At 44.6% G+C, this 16439-nt stretch overlaps 1 protein-coding gene across 4 annotated transcripts in view; it reads right to left on the reverse strand.

Annotated features, from left to right (window-relative positions):
* The window catches only part of RANBP3 (RAN binding protein 3), a 58507-nt gene that overhangs the window by 19868 nt on the left and 22200 nt on the right, over positions 1-16439 (reverse strand). For all 4 annotated transcript variants that reach the window (XM_082331374.1, XM_082331373.1, XM_082331376.1 and 1 more), the window contains 6 exons: positions 12302-12338; positions 12128-12214; positions 9341-9412; positions 6510-6575; positions 4915-5007; positions 3688-3791 (listed from right to left, as the gene is read on the reverse strand). In XM_082331374.1, coding sequence (XP_082187500.1) covers positions 3688-3791; positions 4915-5007; positions 6510-6575; positions 9341-9412; positions 12128-12214; positions 12302-12338 — 459 coding nt within the window. The remainder of the gene's footprint in view (positions 1-3687; positions 3792-4914; positions 5008-6509; positions 6576-9340; positions 9413-12127; positions 12215-12301; positions 12339-16439) is intronic.

Consider the following 16439-nt stretch of genomic DNA (forward strand, 5'->3'; position numbering starts at 1 on the left):
TAACCTTTGCGTAACCTAGCCGTATCATCTGCCTTCAGATTCTAATTCTGGCATTTCAAAGACATCCTTTTTCTGCTGGTAGTCAGAAATGGGCCAGTGTTGCCTGCTGGGAGTAGTCCTCCACCACTGAATGGTGTAGACAGGGTAAAGGAGCATTCTGTTGAACAAAAGGAAAAATCATTAGCCTAGGATCTCCTTAACAGGTCATCCTCCTTCTGGATAAGGATCAGTGTCTCCCTGCTGCCAGAAAGGCCAAGGGCTGCATGCCAGGCTCGAACAGCAGCCTGTCAAGCTTCCCTGCACATCTGATGACTTTCAGCCACCAGACTCTCCCACCGGTCAAGGGAGGTTGAGCAGAAGGCTGGAGCCTGTACCCATCTAAGGACTATGTTGCTTAGGGCTCCTGCAGTTTCCTGGGGATTTTCAAGACAGAGACAGAGCCTAGCCCAAAGGTCACCACAGAGATGCTCAGCGTAGGACAACCACCAGATAGAGAACGTTCCCACTCTGCTACCTTGTATAAGAACAAGACAGAGACCTCAAAGAAAAATCTTTTCTGCCAGTAAAATAAGACCATGACTCACATCTGCTCTAACAAGGGGAGATCAGGCTCATACATAACTGCAAAATATCACGTGCTTGCCCTCGCCACGAAGCTTTCCCTCTGCAGTACCTTAAATCTATGCCACGGATCTGCACATACAATTACTAATATGAAACAATTCCAGAAGTAACCATTCACTCTTATCAAGCAATCCAATATTCTGCAGAGAGACTCCAGCATTTAACACAACTACTGTATGAACTCCCATTACTTACAGCTGTTCTAGAAAGCTTCAGGCAGATGGCCCATCCTGACTACAAATGCCAAGACAATGAAGACCATCCCACCACACTCCTTGGTAAAATTGCAAATGTTCAGTTATGAAGCCTTATACCATTTAATATTTAGCTTTCAGCAATCCTTAACATCTAGATTTAAGAGCTTTCTTCTATCAGAAAACTTCCTCCTAGGTCAGTATTTCTGGACTTTGATAAAAAAAAGTCAAGAGGACTTCTGGATGTTAAAAATGTAGAGAGGGTCTCTCTAATGACATACAGAGGTAACAAGCATGTCCCACAAAAACTTCACACTGATCCATGCAATGAATTTACTTATTGTTACTTAATTTTGGCAGTAGTCCTTCACTAAACCTTAAAAAGCCATTCAACACTTGAAGTCTTTCTGCTCAGATATTCAGATTTCAAAATTAATTGATACTTGAATTTCAAGTAAACCATTGCATACTCTCGCATTAACACCACTACTTCTATGCTCAACACGGCATCAAAAAGCAACCCACCGTCTAATGAAGCTACCAAAAAAGCCAAACCTAAAAAGTCACCCAAAACCCACAAAGCCTCAAAATCCCCAAACATCCTCCTCATGCTCTCAGTCAACGTATCTCAAGATGTGAATAGTTAGCTCAATACCTGCAGGAAGGAAAGGACTGGATACACTTTGCACAGAACAGAGAAGGAACTATTTCATTCCTTTCCTTTCAAGATACCAAATAAGCAACTTTTCATGCACTTAGGTGCCTCTTCCTCTAGCTGAAGCTTTTCAGCCCTTGTTACCTGCACTCTCCCTCCACCATTTCCTGTACGGAATTTATTTGCTGCCTCTGGGTTTTCACCCACTATCAGCTCCTCTGTCTAAGCTTCTTTATGTGTTACTTATTCACTTCAGTTGCCCATATGCTTTCCATCCTCACATTTCCCAACATCATCCACATTCAACTGTTAGAAAACAAGACGACACCAGTAAAGCCACTATTCATGGGCAGGGAATCGCTTTCTGCTAGGCAGTCTGAGAAGGAAGACTGAACACGTGCAATGGAAACTGCTCAGTTCGCCCAGCTCAAAACCAAAGCCTTTTTAGACGGGAACAGGAATCCAGTAAATGCTTATAGAATCATACAATCATAGAATCGTTAAGGTTGGAAAAGACCCTTAAGATCATTGAGTCCAACCGTTAACCTATCACTGCCAAGGCCACCACTAACCAATGTCCCCAAGCACCACATCTCCCCGGCTGTTAAATCCCCCCAGGGACGGGGACTCAGCCCCTGCCCTGGGCAGCCTGGGCCAGGGCCTGGCAGCCCTTTGGGGGAAGAAGTTTTTCCCAATACCCAACCCAACCCTGCCCTGGCGCAGCTTGAGGCCGTTCCCTCTCGTCCCATCGCTTGTTCCTGGGGAGCAGAGACCGACCCCCCCGGCTCCAGCCTCCTTTCAGGCCGTTGCAGAGAGCGATGAGGGCTCCCCTCCCTCAGCCTCCTCTTCTCCAGGCTGAGCCCCCCCAGCTCCCCCAGCCGCTCCCCCCCAGCCTTGTGCTCCAGCCCCTGCCCCAGCCTCGCTGCCCTGCTCTGGCCACGCTCCAGCCCCTCCATGGCCGCCTTGGGGTGCGGGGCCCAGCGCTGAGCACAGCATTCGAGGGGCGGCCTCACCAGTGCCCAGCACAGGGGACGATCCCTGCCCTGCTCCTGCTGGCCACACTGTTCCTGACACAAGCCAGGGTGCCATTGGCCCTCTTGGCCACCTGGGCACGCTGCTGGCTCATGTTCAGCGGCTGTCGACCAGCACCCCCAGGCCCTTTCCCACCGGGCAGCTCCCAGCCGCTCCTCCCCATGCCTGCAGCGGTGCCTGGGGTTGTTGTGCCCCCAGGGCAGGACCCAGCCCTGAGCCTTGTTGACCCTCACCCAGTGGCCTGGGCCCATCGCCCCAGCCTGGCCAGGGCCCTCTGCAGAGCCTCCTGCCCCCCAGCAGATCGACACTTCCACCCAACTGGGTGTCATCTGCAAACTTACTGAGGGTGCACTCGATCCCCCCATCCAGATCCTTGATGAAGATATTGAACAGGACCGGCCCCAACACTGAGCCCTGGGGAACACCACTGGTGACCGGCCGCCAACTGGATTTGACTCTGTTAACCACCACTCTCTGGGCTCGGCCGTCCAGCCAGCTTTTAACCCAGCGCAGAGTGCACTTATCTAAGCCATGAGCAGCCAGCTTCCTAGTCTCTGGCCTGACAGGAGCACCAGTCAGACCTGGCAACAGCCACTGGAGGAGACCGTTTTTTCCCCCCCTCGCAGAAAACAATTCCCTACTCTCCTGACCCACTCCCTGCACACAGAGTAAGAGATGAACCTGCAGAAAGAGGATGTATTTCTTCATGCAATCTGATCAGATGAAAAAGCAGTATTCTGACCATCAGTCCACTAACCAAGACATCCACATGACAGGAATCCAATACCAGTGGTAGGAATGGCATCACGCAAGCAGCAGTAAGACTTTACAGCAAGACTAGAAATAAAGCTAGAGGGACTAAGAGGAACCAATGAGAGCAGAAGCAGAACTGAGCAATTTTTTTATATTTTGTGAGGGAAAATTGGTATGAAAAACGATCCTAAACTGTGGGTTCAGTAAATCTTTGTTACAGTTCTTGAGTTAGTAAAGATAAATATAGCATACTATTAGGACAGTATAAAACCTACTACTACACCTAAACTGCACTACCACAGCATGGATAGATAAGGGGGCTATCACTGATGAACTGCACTCACGTTACTAAACAAATAGACTCTGTTCAGAGAATACTATTTTAAAGTCTGTGACCTTGTGTGTCCTCCCAGTCCTTCTCCAACTCACCTTGTCTTCAGAGTCGGAACTTTTCAGCGTTGCATTACTTAGTGATTCTGATGTGGCTGCAGAATCTGGTGGGATATTTACACCATTGGTGCCACTGCTGAGAACTGCAATAAGGAAGGAGAAAATGACAGAAGTTCTCTAGATATTCAGATTGTCCTAAAAGTAGTAAGTTTTCCATAGCAAACTGCATGCTGTTTTCTTTTTGTTTAAGTCCACAAAACATTGCAATGTAAAATACAGAGTTCCCATAGCATTTTGCAGGAGCCATGAGGACCACAATTCAGTAATTCTTAGCAGAATCAAAATTCCAAATGCAGAAAACCAAGTCAGCAAAAAGTCACTTAATCTATACAAACGCTGCAGGGACTTCAACACATACAAATTCAAGCAATTGCCCTGCTCCAATCTAATACTGTTCACAGCCAGCAGGGCTCCTCTTTGGACTCATCTAGCTTCTTACTTACTGAACTCCCACTGAAAATTTGTACCCCAAGATTAAGTCCTCTGTAGAGTCCAATCTGTGCCAACAGGCATGCCAAGAAATCAAGCTAGAAACGTTTGGTTCTACGCCAGATTCAGCATTAACTGAAGTTACTTCTGTTTCAGTTCAGCTGAACTTCCAAATAACAAAGGCAGGGGGCTGGGAAAACATAGGAGTTTAGGAGACATGGACACCTTGAACAGTTTTTTTGCTTTAACTTCCAGTTTTCAATCATGCCTATTTCTATTAGCTATATCAAATTCCGTAACAATACAATAAGCATAATATACATGACCAAACTAAGAATTAGAAGCGTATCTCAAAGTCCCAACTCCAACATGGTCCCCAAGCCTGGAGGCACCTCCGAGTGATTCAGGCATTTTACATCACCGTGCAGGTAGCTGAAGTCTATCACTCCTGTTCGATTGATATGCAGTAGTTTATTACACCACGGTCAACGCTGCCACCCTTAAAAGTCATTTTATTCCAAAAACCAAGCGTGGACTAGGCCAAAGTTAGAGGCCTGGCAATGTCAGACAGTCATCCTATACAAAAACTGAGGTTCAGCTGCGTTATCCCTTATGTAACAGATATGCTATACTTAACATATAAGATGTTTCTTTTCTGAAAGGAGAAACCTAGCAAAACAAAGGTGGATACTGAGTAGAAACAAATCGCTACACTAAATAGACTTTGTATTTTTGTTCTCCCTCTGCGGTATTCTAGAAAGCAAAAGCATTATTTACCCATCTGCGAGAAAGCTTTGGGCTGCGGTGCCTGTAATACTGCTGGACGTAGCACACTTCGCTGCTGTTCCTTCGGTTTCTGGCTAGGGAGACCTGCAAGTACAAAGTTTTTTCAGGAGCTATAAAGCTTTAAAGTTGAAAAATTCAACTCCATCTAACCCACTCTGTAACTGCTTCCAACAGAACATACAGTGGAAAACCAGACATTTAAAAAGCTTCCACCCCCTTCTTTCCCATCCCTCACTCTGCCTCAAAATAGAACTAGTCCCAAATAGAGAAGACAAATTCCTAGCCTTAAAAGACACTTTAAAATATATTCTCTGCTTTATCCAGGAAAGCACAGAAGGAGAGGTTATGATTCAGAAATAAAAGTCAAAATGTAAGAGAAATGAACAGCACACAAGCAATCCCATTTATTCACTGACATATTACTCAACTACACATTCTAAGTCTTCTTTTCTCCTTCTAAGGAAGTTATTTCCAGACACTGGTAAATGATTTTTTTTTTTTTCCTTCATACAATCAAATGTATTGTTAGTGTAATAATCTTACACGTTGTCTCATTTAACAACCTTTTGGCTTTTTGAATTAACGTGGCCTCTGGTTTGCTATAGTAAGATACACGGCACTACAACTCTAATTCTGCTCTGATTCAAAAAGCCAACTGACCTTAAACAACCTAATAAAAAAAAAAAATCTTAACATCAACTCTAGAATGTTATGGCAATCCCAGAAGCTCCAGTTTTCTTTACTGAACAAAACAAAGATGAACTCTTGATCCAATGAAATATGGCAACAGAAGTTACTCATAGCAACTCAGCTGAATATTCTGCAAGTAGCTCCATATTCAAAGGACATGACAACACCCGAAATAACAACTATCCTAAGTTCAAACATTCATATGTCAGCTCAAAAAACCTTGTTCTTTTTTTAAGTTTACTACTATTCCTGCAAATGAAATAAACAGTTTCCACATATATATATATATATATATATAAAATAAATAATAACTTCCATTGCCAAAATAGTTTTGTTTTGTTCTCTGAAACTCCTAAGAAGCTGTAATGTTAATGTCTTTCCCATACTGGCTAGGTCTACATCAGCAAACAGGACACCCAGTAAGAGCCAGACTGCACGGCAGGACAGGCAGGATCAAGGACCTGACATCCCCGCTACCTTCAAAGGCCGGGGAGAGGAGGAATCGGGAGCGAACGGCATTTCAGACTTCGCTCTAGCCTGCTCCCAGACCGCGTGCCCATCGACGGCTGGAACGCGCTCAGTGCGCTCCTGGAGCACCCCTTTTGCTCCAGTTTGCTACCAAAGGAATTGAGATCATGGAGCCCAGGAGTACTCAAAGAATTGAATCGAAGCACGCTAAGCAGAGACAACTGGGAGCTACATTTCAGAAATGCGTAACTGATCCAGGTCATTACACAGTGGATATGGGCGTAACCACTCTGGAGAATGCAAGATTTTTTTCTGCATAAACACAGGTATTGCCACCTTCCAGCTACAACGGCAGTTTTAGGAAACTCCCAAATAAATAAAATGCTTGAACTGGTTTCTTTGTACTGCTGCAGAAAACAAGAACTCACCTGCACTAGGTGCCTGACCATGGATAAGTATTGGTGGCTTCAGCCGGAATCCACTGCTCTTTTCCTCTAGAGGCAAAATACAAATTACAAGGACAGAGCTGTAACATACTGCATATGTTCAATCAGTCATAAAATTTCTCATGCTTTTCCCATTGTAACAACCCACGAGTTTTATAAATACCCAAAGTCAGAAGGAGATTCCCAAAGAACAAATGCCCTCCTTCCAAAAGAAGCCTGAATTTTCAGGGATCATCACACCACACATACATCACAAAAGACAGAAAGACAAGTTGTCGCAAGAAAAAAATTGAAAATTGTTTTTCAGGAGAAACACAAACCAGACCATTTTCACAAGAGAAATGGAGTTCCTTCTGTGAAGGACTTAACAGCCGTTTAACAGAGGCACTTAACAGAGGTTTTAAGTGAGACTCAAAATAAAGGACGGACGATCAAAGGTATGACTGAACATGACAGCTGCTAACAAGCACCCAACTGCTGATGATCATAAATCAAGTTAAACTTCATTGCTTAATATTAGTTTCTTGTAATTCCATTAGCTTTTACCTTATGTTTTATAGTATGAATGTAAAAGAAATTCCTTTGCTTGTACTCACTACAGTTAAGGCTTTTATGTAAAATATAAAAATATCAAAAAAATAATATTCATAAATCCACAGCTGTTACAAAGTGAGTTCCTAAGCACTTACCAGGTATGGTTATAAAATGTTTCCTTTTAGGGGCATAATGACTGTGCTCAGAACGAAGCCCCCATAATCCAAGGGGTCAGCGACCTGCTGCACCACCCGGGCACACACAGGTCTATGGGGCTGGATGGGATCCACCCAAGGGCACGGAGGGAGCTGGTGGAGGTGCTCACCAAGCCACTTTCCATCATCTATCAGCAGTCCTGGCTCACCGGGGAGGTCCCAGCTGACTGGAGGTTAGCAAATGTGTCGCCCATCTACAAGAAGGGCCAGAAGGAGGATCCGGGGAACTACAGCCCTGTCAGCCTGACCCCGGTGCCAGGGATGGTCATGGAGCAGATCGTCCTGAGTGCCATCACACAGCACGTATGGGACAACCAGGGGATCGGGCCCAGTCAGCATGGGTTTATGGAAGGTAGGTCCTGCTTGACCAACCTGATCTCCTTCTATGACAAGGGGACCGCTTAGCAGATGAGGGGAAGGCTGTGGATGCTGTCTACCTGGGCTTTAGTAAGGCCTTTGACACCATTTCCCACAGCATTCTGCTGGAGAAACTGGCTGCTCATGGCTTGGACGGGCACACTCTTCACTGGGTAAAAACCTGGCTGGATGGCTGGGCCCAGAGAGTGGTGGTGAATGGAGTTACATCCAGTTGGCGGCTGGTCACCAGTGGTGTTCCCCAGGGCTCAGTACTGGGGCCAGTCCTGTTTAATATCTTTATCAATGATCTGGACAAGGGGATGGAGGGCACCCTCAGTCAGTTTGCAGATGATACCCAGTTGGGTGGAAGTGTCGATCTGCTGGAGGGCAGGGAGGCTCTGCAGAGGGCCCTGGCCAGGCTGGGTCGATGGGCCCAGGCCACGGGGTGAGGGTCAGCAAGGCTCAGGGCTGGGTCCTGCCCTGGGGGCACAACAACCCCAGGCACCGCTGCAGGCATGGGGAGGAGCGGCTGGGAGCTGCCCGGTGGGAAAGGACCTGGGGGTGTTGGTTGACAGCCGCTGGACATGAGCCAGCAGTGTGCCCAGGTGGCCAAGAGGGCCAGTGGCATCGTGGCTTGTGTCAGGAACAGTGTGGCCAGCAGGAGCAGGGCAGGGATCGTCCCCTGCGCTGGGCACTGGTGAGGCCGCCCCTCGAGTGCTGTGCTCAGCGCTGGGCCCCGCACCCCAAGGCGGCCATGGAGGGGCTGGAGCGTGGCCAGAGCAGGGCAGCGAGGCTGGGGCAGGGGCTGGAGCACAAGGCTGGGGAGGAGCGGCTGGGGGAGCTGGGGGGGCTCAGCCTGGAGAAGAGGAGGCTGAGGGGAGCCCTCATCGCTCTCTGCAACGGCCTGAAAGGAGGCTGGAGCCGGGGGGGTCGGTCTCTGCTCCCCAGGAACAAGCGATGGGACGAGAGGGAACGGCCTCAAGCTGCGCCAGGGCAGGGTTGGGTTGGGTATTGGGAAAAACTTCTTCCCCCAAAGGGCTGCCAGGCCCTGGCCCAGGCTGCCCAGGGCAGGGGCTGAGTCCCCATCCCTGGGGGGATTTAAAAGCCGGGGAGATGTGGTGCTTGGGGACATGGGTTAGTGGTGGCCTTGGCAGTGCTGGGTTAACGGTTGGACTCAATGATCTTAAAGCTCTTTTCCAACCTAAACTATTTTATGATTCTATGATTATTCTCATGACATTTAAGCATAAGATAACAACGTGCTATACACCAAACTGCAGAACACCTGTGATTAACAAAATAAGCGGTACTGTGAATATAGAGTTCACAGGTCACAGTTGAACATCATCAAGACCATAGTTTATGGTTGATTTGATTTTCAAAATCAAAAAAACAGTATCCAAAGTAGATAAATGACAATTTCCCATTAGTTTTATCTTGAGGTTAACAGGTGGGCATGGAGTCATATCGCAGTCTTCCACCACCACTCCCCAAAGCATTTAAGAATTTTGATATTTGTTATTTTAATCACCTCCAGCAAGCACGAAATCAAGCAACAAAGTGAGGAAGAGAACACCTGTAAGATCAGAACCATCGCCACTTCCATTCTCCCAGATAGGGTCTTGCTTTGGAAGTATCAGAGTACTTTGGATTGTGGCAGCCTGACAGAATTTTGCTGAGAAAAAGCAGAAAAATGAGGAAGCTCACCTGGTTCCGAGTCAGAATTGCCTGTAGAGGGTTCACAGAAGCTTGATGGCATAAAGACGTTGTTCTTTGTTACTGCAGTCAAAGGAAAAAGAAAAATAAAGAGAAGTTGTGTATGTTGTTCTTAATTACAAACTCCATTCCCAGACGTATCAAGGCTGCAAATTGAAAACAACTTTTTCTAGTAATTTTTGTTTATTTTAGGTTTTTCTTTCTTCTAAACTAAAACAGTATTACATCCACAGAAGTAAACAGGTCATTGTGCACAAAATCCCCTTAGTTTCTCCTGAAAGAGAGAAAGAGCAGATTTCATTTATTCAGGAGGAAAGATAAACACAGGATTCCCAGTCTGAATCGCATCTGAACTAGAAATTAAAACCAATGTTAGACTGTATAATACCACTATAAAATACGTATAACATTTCAAAAGGCCTCTGCAGAGAGGGTAGAAAGGAGTGTAATGCCTGCTAACCAGTGGAAGCTAACACCTGGGCTCCTCAGAAGGCTTAAGAGCAAGAGCATGGTTTGCACTAAGAGCGAGGCAACTTATGTTTGAACTGTCCTGCAAGGACAAAAATTCTGCAGAAACAGAGGAGAGTACATCGGAGTATTTGCAGATGTCACACTTCAGCAGCGTAACAGCCAACAAAAAAGCAAAAAATGTGTGAAAGGAACAGGCAAAGGAGAGCGTTTCTTTTCTACCCTTTGCTCGGACCTAGAGAAGTGAGTAATGAGGAGTTTGGTCGGGTCCCTGTTCAGCAGTTGAAGTACTTTTGGTGTACAAAAAAAACCACAGTCAATGCAGTTTATGAAATGCAATGATCAGAGCAGGAGGTAGATGCATCAAGCGTCACAAGACAACAGTAGCAGGCTGAGGGTTTTGTCTCCGACGGATGATCTCGCATGAGGTAAAGTATGACAATATTTAGCAGCTCTTTCAGCTTTTTGAGGCTGTGGAAGCAGGTTAAGTATGCTGAAAAGACAAAGGAAACTCATCTCTGAACACAGTTATACTAAAAGATGCAGCACTTGCCTTTTGTATTTAAGTTTTAGATTTTTTTTTTTTTCCCAATTTTGCTTCTTTCCTTTAATTCCATCTTCTCTCTTTTTATTATGGTCTGCCTTAAGCTTAAACACAATGCAGGTTTCATATAAGCAAAATTTCCCTACCCTTGAGAGAAACATAGCCCCACAAAAATTTTAAGAGGTTTGGAAAGTAAAGATTTGCTGTAAAACAAGGCCATTAAATAATGTCAGCAATATTCAAAGAAGCCTTTATGGAAGTTGCAATTCTAATCAAAGTTGTCACTGCTTGACAACACCACACATCAGAAGAGAACAAGGGAGTCAAACAGGGCCTAACGACCATACCCAAAGCGCACTAGCCAAGCAGGGGCTGAGGAAGTATACTGGACCCCTGAAACGTCTAGTATTTAACCACGAAGAGTCAAATTGTTTTCCTCCACTTCTTAACAAATGTTAGCATTAACCAAAATCTGAGATTTTAGAGATTCTAGTCTCAAAAGATAAAGGCATTATAGACTAGAAGAGTTAGTGATTATAGGATTATAGTGATGATAGGGAATATAAGGTCCAATAAATAAGGAAGCTCCTAACAGGCTAGACACATTCTGTTATCCTAAAAGAAAAATCTACGGACACAAAAAATCCTATTCATTACTCTCGTGCATGCAGTGTTCTTTTACTAAGCGGTCAGCCAGCAGCGACGCTGGCCCCCTGAGCTGTACTCAAGCAACAGGGCTGCACCTTGAAACCCGCTAAGCTGCAAGCCAGAAAATCCAGATCTTAAGGAGAAGGGATTGCTCCCCTGCCTAGAACTGGCAGTATGAAATGAGAGTACCGTGCCCATAAAATATCAGCAACTACATTTTAAATTCCATAGTCACTTATTTCTTTAAAATTAAAAGCAAAATAACTAGGTTTTCGTGTTTTAGCCACACTTCCTGAATGTGCTGTAAGCTAAAGGAATATTTTTTACTGCTCTCTCCTTTACTGTTTTTCTCAGCTCCTTTATTTCAACTAAGATGATGGAAACAAAGTAGCTAAGTCTCCAAACCGCGAAGCCAAGCACTGACATTTCTTAACTAATATAATTCTTGACCAAAGCTAAAAAATTCTTATTGTCTGTAAAGAGAGGGGGCAGGAATTTGAGAGACCAGTCCTGTGGGTGAACAGAAATATCAACCGCGACCATTCCCTTGTATGTGAATCGCAAGAATTTGCCCGGCCTTCCCAGCGATTCTGCTGCCTTGGCTGCCTACACAACCAGGCAGTGGTCGTTCTCTCCTGCCTTGGCCAGGTGAGGACGTTGCTGAAGTGCACCGAATCCTTTCCACTTTAAAAGGAATGGGAGAAAAGGAAAGGACTAAAACAACTTAAGCATGACCTGAGACTTGGAAGATCTGCCTGGCAGCTGAGTAACTAAGAAAAAGGTAGCATTTATATAAATTTGCTAAGAAGCGATGTGATCACAGCAAATAAAAAAGATTTCTGGTAAATTCTTCAATTTAACAGTGGAAGATTAAAAGCCGAAACTACAAATATATATAAACTTACAGATAGAAAATATTTTAAAACACACATCAATCAACTCCTTCGGGCTTCACTAAATTTGCTAACACAGACCATAGAAAAAGTCAGAGTACACGGTTGCTGTGGTCTTAAACCAAAGCACAGCAGACAGTAATAAGACTGCTGACATGACTGGGGGGAAAAAAAAAAGTATAAGAAGGAAACCCACCTCATATATAATATCGTAACAACATTTACCTGACTGAGAAGGAGGGAACTGAGTTAAGGATGAAGTTCTCTCACGCTTTACAGGTGGACAGTAGCTCCCATCCTCTCGATCAGATTCTGTAGAAAAAAGCAGTTAGAGAAAACGCACGAAATCCTGGAGAGACATGTACTTGTGGTTTTTAATCTTACAATCAAATCTCTTACCATCTCCATCTTCTGGACTTGATCCATCTGCTGATCTCTGAAATCAGATGAGAGCGATAAAACAAAAATCACATACTGAACACTTCAATCTCTTTGGATACATCCACGTTTTAATCATCAGTTTGGAGATTTTTTTTCTTTACTGTCAATGATATACACTCAAGGCAAAGCATTATTTTTATGACTTACATGTAGGCATATTGAGTTTCACTCAGATGCTATTAAATAAGATTGATTCAAAATATTCATTTACAAATAAGACACCTGAAAATTCATATCCAAGCACTAACATCCTTAGAGACTATGCAACAATTATTACAGTTACAATTTTCTATATATTGAAAATCTGAAAATGACAATTTTTTAACTTGGTTTGATTTAAAAAATATCATAGAAGTTGCAAGCTCATCATGAACATACCCATTATTTGGGAGTTCATTCCAAAGCACTTCTCCTAATTAATGTAACCTGCCATCAGTTCCTTCAACAAAAGGATGGTGTTGGAGGAATGCCTTTCAAAGCACGCTCTAAAAACGAGTACCATGATATTTTGACAGGAATTAACAACAGATAGTCTCCTAGCATCTTCTACAGTACCGGGAACAAAACAGGAACCATCACAGGCTACCAACTATCACAATATTCAAAAAGTCTTTCAACAGAAGTTTCACATCTTTTCTGAGGATTTCTAGGTCTCTCTCCTCTACTTGCTCTACCAGATCCTCAGCTGATATAATTTCCCTTGTTCCTGCAAAACATAATCCCATGATGTATTCCTTTCACTACGCAAGGTGACCAGGGCAGCATGAGCACCTCCATCTCATTACAAAACCTCCAGATGTACCGGACCCACACTCCCCCTTTCGTCCCACTCCTGCCCCAGGACGCACAGACGGACACCCTGCCTCCACAGCCCCACTTCAGAGCTTGCCTGACTTGGGGAAGACGTAGCCCACCGCAGCCCCAGGGCTTGTCCTTCCCCGCTGCAGCTAGCCACACAGTGGCATGGAGAACAGGCAGACACACCAGGACTGGGCAACACACAGCAGGACTGGTTAAGGCTGCACAGCACTATCATCTGAAAGACATGCCTCGGATATAAGAATACCAGAAAGTACAAAGCTTTCTATTTGGCACTGCATATATTTAGAATCTAGATACTACTGTACTATCAGTATTTCATTTGATGCTAATAAAAACCCATTTACACTGCATTTTGCCTATGCAATTAAGTTAAAGGGGTTTTCTGTTTTGTTTTACATTAATAGAAAAGTATAGCTGCTTCGCTAGCATCCCAGTCAAGTACTTTTGAAACCTTTAGCATAGGGAATGAGAAGCTATTGACAGTTCTGGAACACCCCCCCATCCACACTTATCTGCCCAGTCGCGTTAATGCTGTATTTGATGATCCGTGCTTTTCCTACACGATTGGTCAAGTACTCCACCCTCATTAGGCATCTCCCTTGCCAACATACACTAGTTTCCCAAAAGATAAGGCTAAAGTGGGAAACCATGTCATCTGTTTCAGCAATCAGCATCTGAAGTCGGGGGGGGGAATCTGTTTTGCACAGAAAGTGTTCTCACATACACCAGCAATTCGTCTCAATTTTTAGCAAAAATCCTGAAAGCAAAAGGAAACCATTTGGTAAAAAATTTGCATGAATGGAACTGCAGATCTCTATGTGCAAAAATCCTTAAAAGTCTATAAGTGATTTCCTCCTGAACTTCAAAAACTTCAGCTGTTCCTACTATGTGCTGTATTCTCAATGCTCAAGTAAAACAGATAAAAAAAGTCAAACCTGTATGGCACAAGCTTCAAATTATCACATCACTGTCATTTCATTAACTGATGCAAGCACAACTAAAGTATACCATCACCACCTTCAGTGGGCAAGGAGCATCAACGTCCAAATCCAACCCTGTAACCTACCGAGGGGAAAGCAGAGCGAGGCATCTGCTCTCTCCGAACGATCTCCATGCTCCCTAGCCCAAGAGTTGCAGGAGACTAAAGGACACCTGACAAGTGTTACAGCAGTTACGGACATTGCCAACCCCAGGCAAAGCAGATGCTCCATAGAAGTAAAAATGGACTCTGTTTCTCTCAAATGTATTTTTTCCTACATAGGCATCTAAACACCTAGATCATTTGGTACGTTCCCTCCCATCCTTGCCCATTCACACACTGCTCACACTGTCAATTCTCGCCTGGGGAAGTTGGGACAGACCTTGCAAATAGCTCCCACCAGATTTCAATCTTTCACGGACTCAGGAATTTAAAGGCCAGGGAAGAAGTTGTCATAACCCCTGAGGTTGAACCCCAAGCACGGAGAGGCCAAAGAACCCCGTTTACGTCTACCTCAGTACTGAAACTCCTGCCTGAGCCTTTAAGACATTCAGGTCTGATTTTCTGTTTTCAAATGAATGAGGCTATGCACAAGTTGCCCCGCTGCAGAGTTACCCACACTACCAGGAGCCGTTTTTTTAATTTTGTTAAACTCGGCATCCAGTCAAAGACACACACTATTCTGTTTCCTTGCTTTTATTAAAAAACTTGCTGTCAGTGTTTGCTCCCCATTACTTGGGCATTCACCTATCAGGTCTCCTCAACCTTGGATAAATCTCAAGTTTTCTTGCTATAATAATGCTTTCACCAATGACCAACTCGCTCTTACAGATCTTGAAAAATATTCCTAAATAATATTCCTAAAATATTCCTAAATCCTTCATCGTTAGACGAAAGGCTTTCAAGAAAATGAAGCCGTACACACACACCTAACGAACCCTGATCTCCCACAGGTCCTACCTAGACGACAAGCAACGTGGAATAACCTGCAGCGAGAAGCCAAGTGCTTGAGGCAGCACGATGTCCCTCCTCTCCAGTCTGCCTCTACCCCAGACCACAGACGAGTCCAGGGCCAAGATCTCCAACCCTCTCGGCACCTTTGGTCAAACCTGGCAGAGTCAAAGGCAGAGGGCACGGGGGGGTGGGGTACACCAATGTGCTGTATTGGCACACGCTTCATTTTCTTACGAAGCCATACTATCAAGTAAGTTCCCACCACAGCCAGAAGTTGCTCACCAGTGTTGCTTGTTCGGGAGAAACTGGGGAGACTAGACAAAACAGTTCACTCCACAGACTGGAAAAAACATCAGATTCCAATTAGTGATAACTGTAAGCAGCCCAGCCTTTCCATTCCAGGCCTCTCTTTCCAGGCTACTCCATCTGTACTCTACAGCAATAGGTGTTTTACACAAGCCTACTCCACAACAGAAATGAAGGCCAGGGCCATCTCATCCTATAAGCAGCCATTAAGGTGACTCAACTTCTCTCCATTCAGTTCTTTGAAATTAGAAGCTGAAGAGACACTTAAACCAGTAACATCAAAATCCAACCTACAATTTACTCCTCATTTAAGAACAGAAGCCACCTTTCACTTAGTCCCTCCTCCCCTTACTTTTAGAAACCCAGCTACAGAAAAGTTACAACAATTTCTGAACAGAGGCTCCTACAATTCTGACTCATTTCTAATTAACCAAATTACCTTTTTAAAGGCTACCAACTGCTTTTTAAAAGTGCAAATGAAAGTAATTAATCATTCCATACTGAAGTACAAATACTGCTGCTTTACACCCAGTACTTCCTCACACAGCTGTTACAACAAACTAGCAGAAGGACTTACACAAACTTCAACAAATTCATCAGGTTTTGTTTATTCACAAGAACGAGCAGAAACAGGGAAGGCAAGGAAGAATTCAGGTAAAGCAAAAAAAGGACAACGTAATTAGGTGAAATCTCTAAGAGTACACTTACAGCATTTATCTTTGAAAAATACATTTAAGATGTAAAAAGTCCTATATAAAAGGATTTCAGAGCATGGTACAGCAAGTCTACGACCCAGACACTCTGCACCTTGCTAAGCACGGCTGTTGCTTAGGAGCTGTACCAGAACTCGTACAGAACGGAGCGCGGCCGGCACGGCTCCACGCTGCTGGAGGCTGCTGGGTCAGACGGCCCAGAGCCAAGACAGCAGCAGCAGCTCCGCAGGAGGCCGTATCTCTGGCCACACCACCTTAATGTCTTAGCAAAAATACCTGCCTGTGCCTGTACAAGCAATACCGAGCAAATAAGAAACACGAA

Source organism: Platalea leucorodia (genome assembly GCF_965183815.1).
Source record: "Platalea leucorodia genome assembly, chromosome: 21".
NCBI classification, from domain to species: domain Eukaryota; kingdom Metazoa; phylum Chordata; class Aves; order Pelecaniformes; family Threskiornithidae; genus Platalea; species Platalea leucorodia.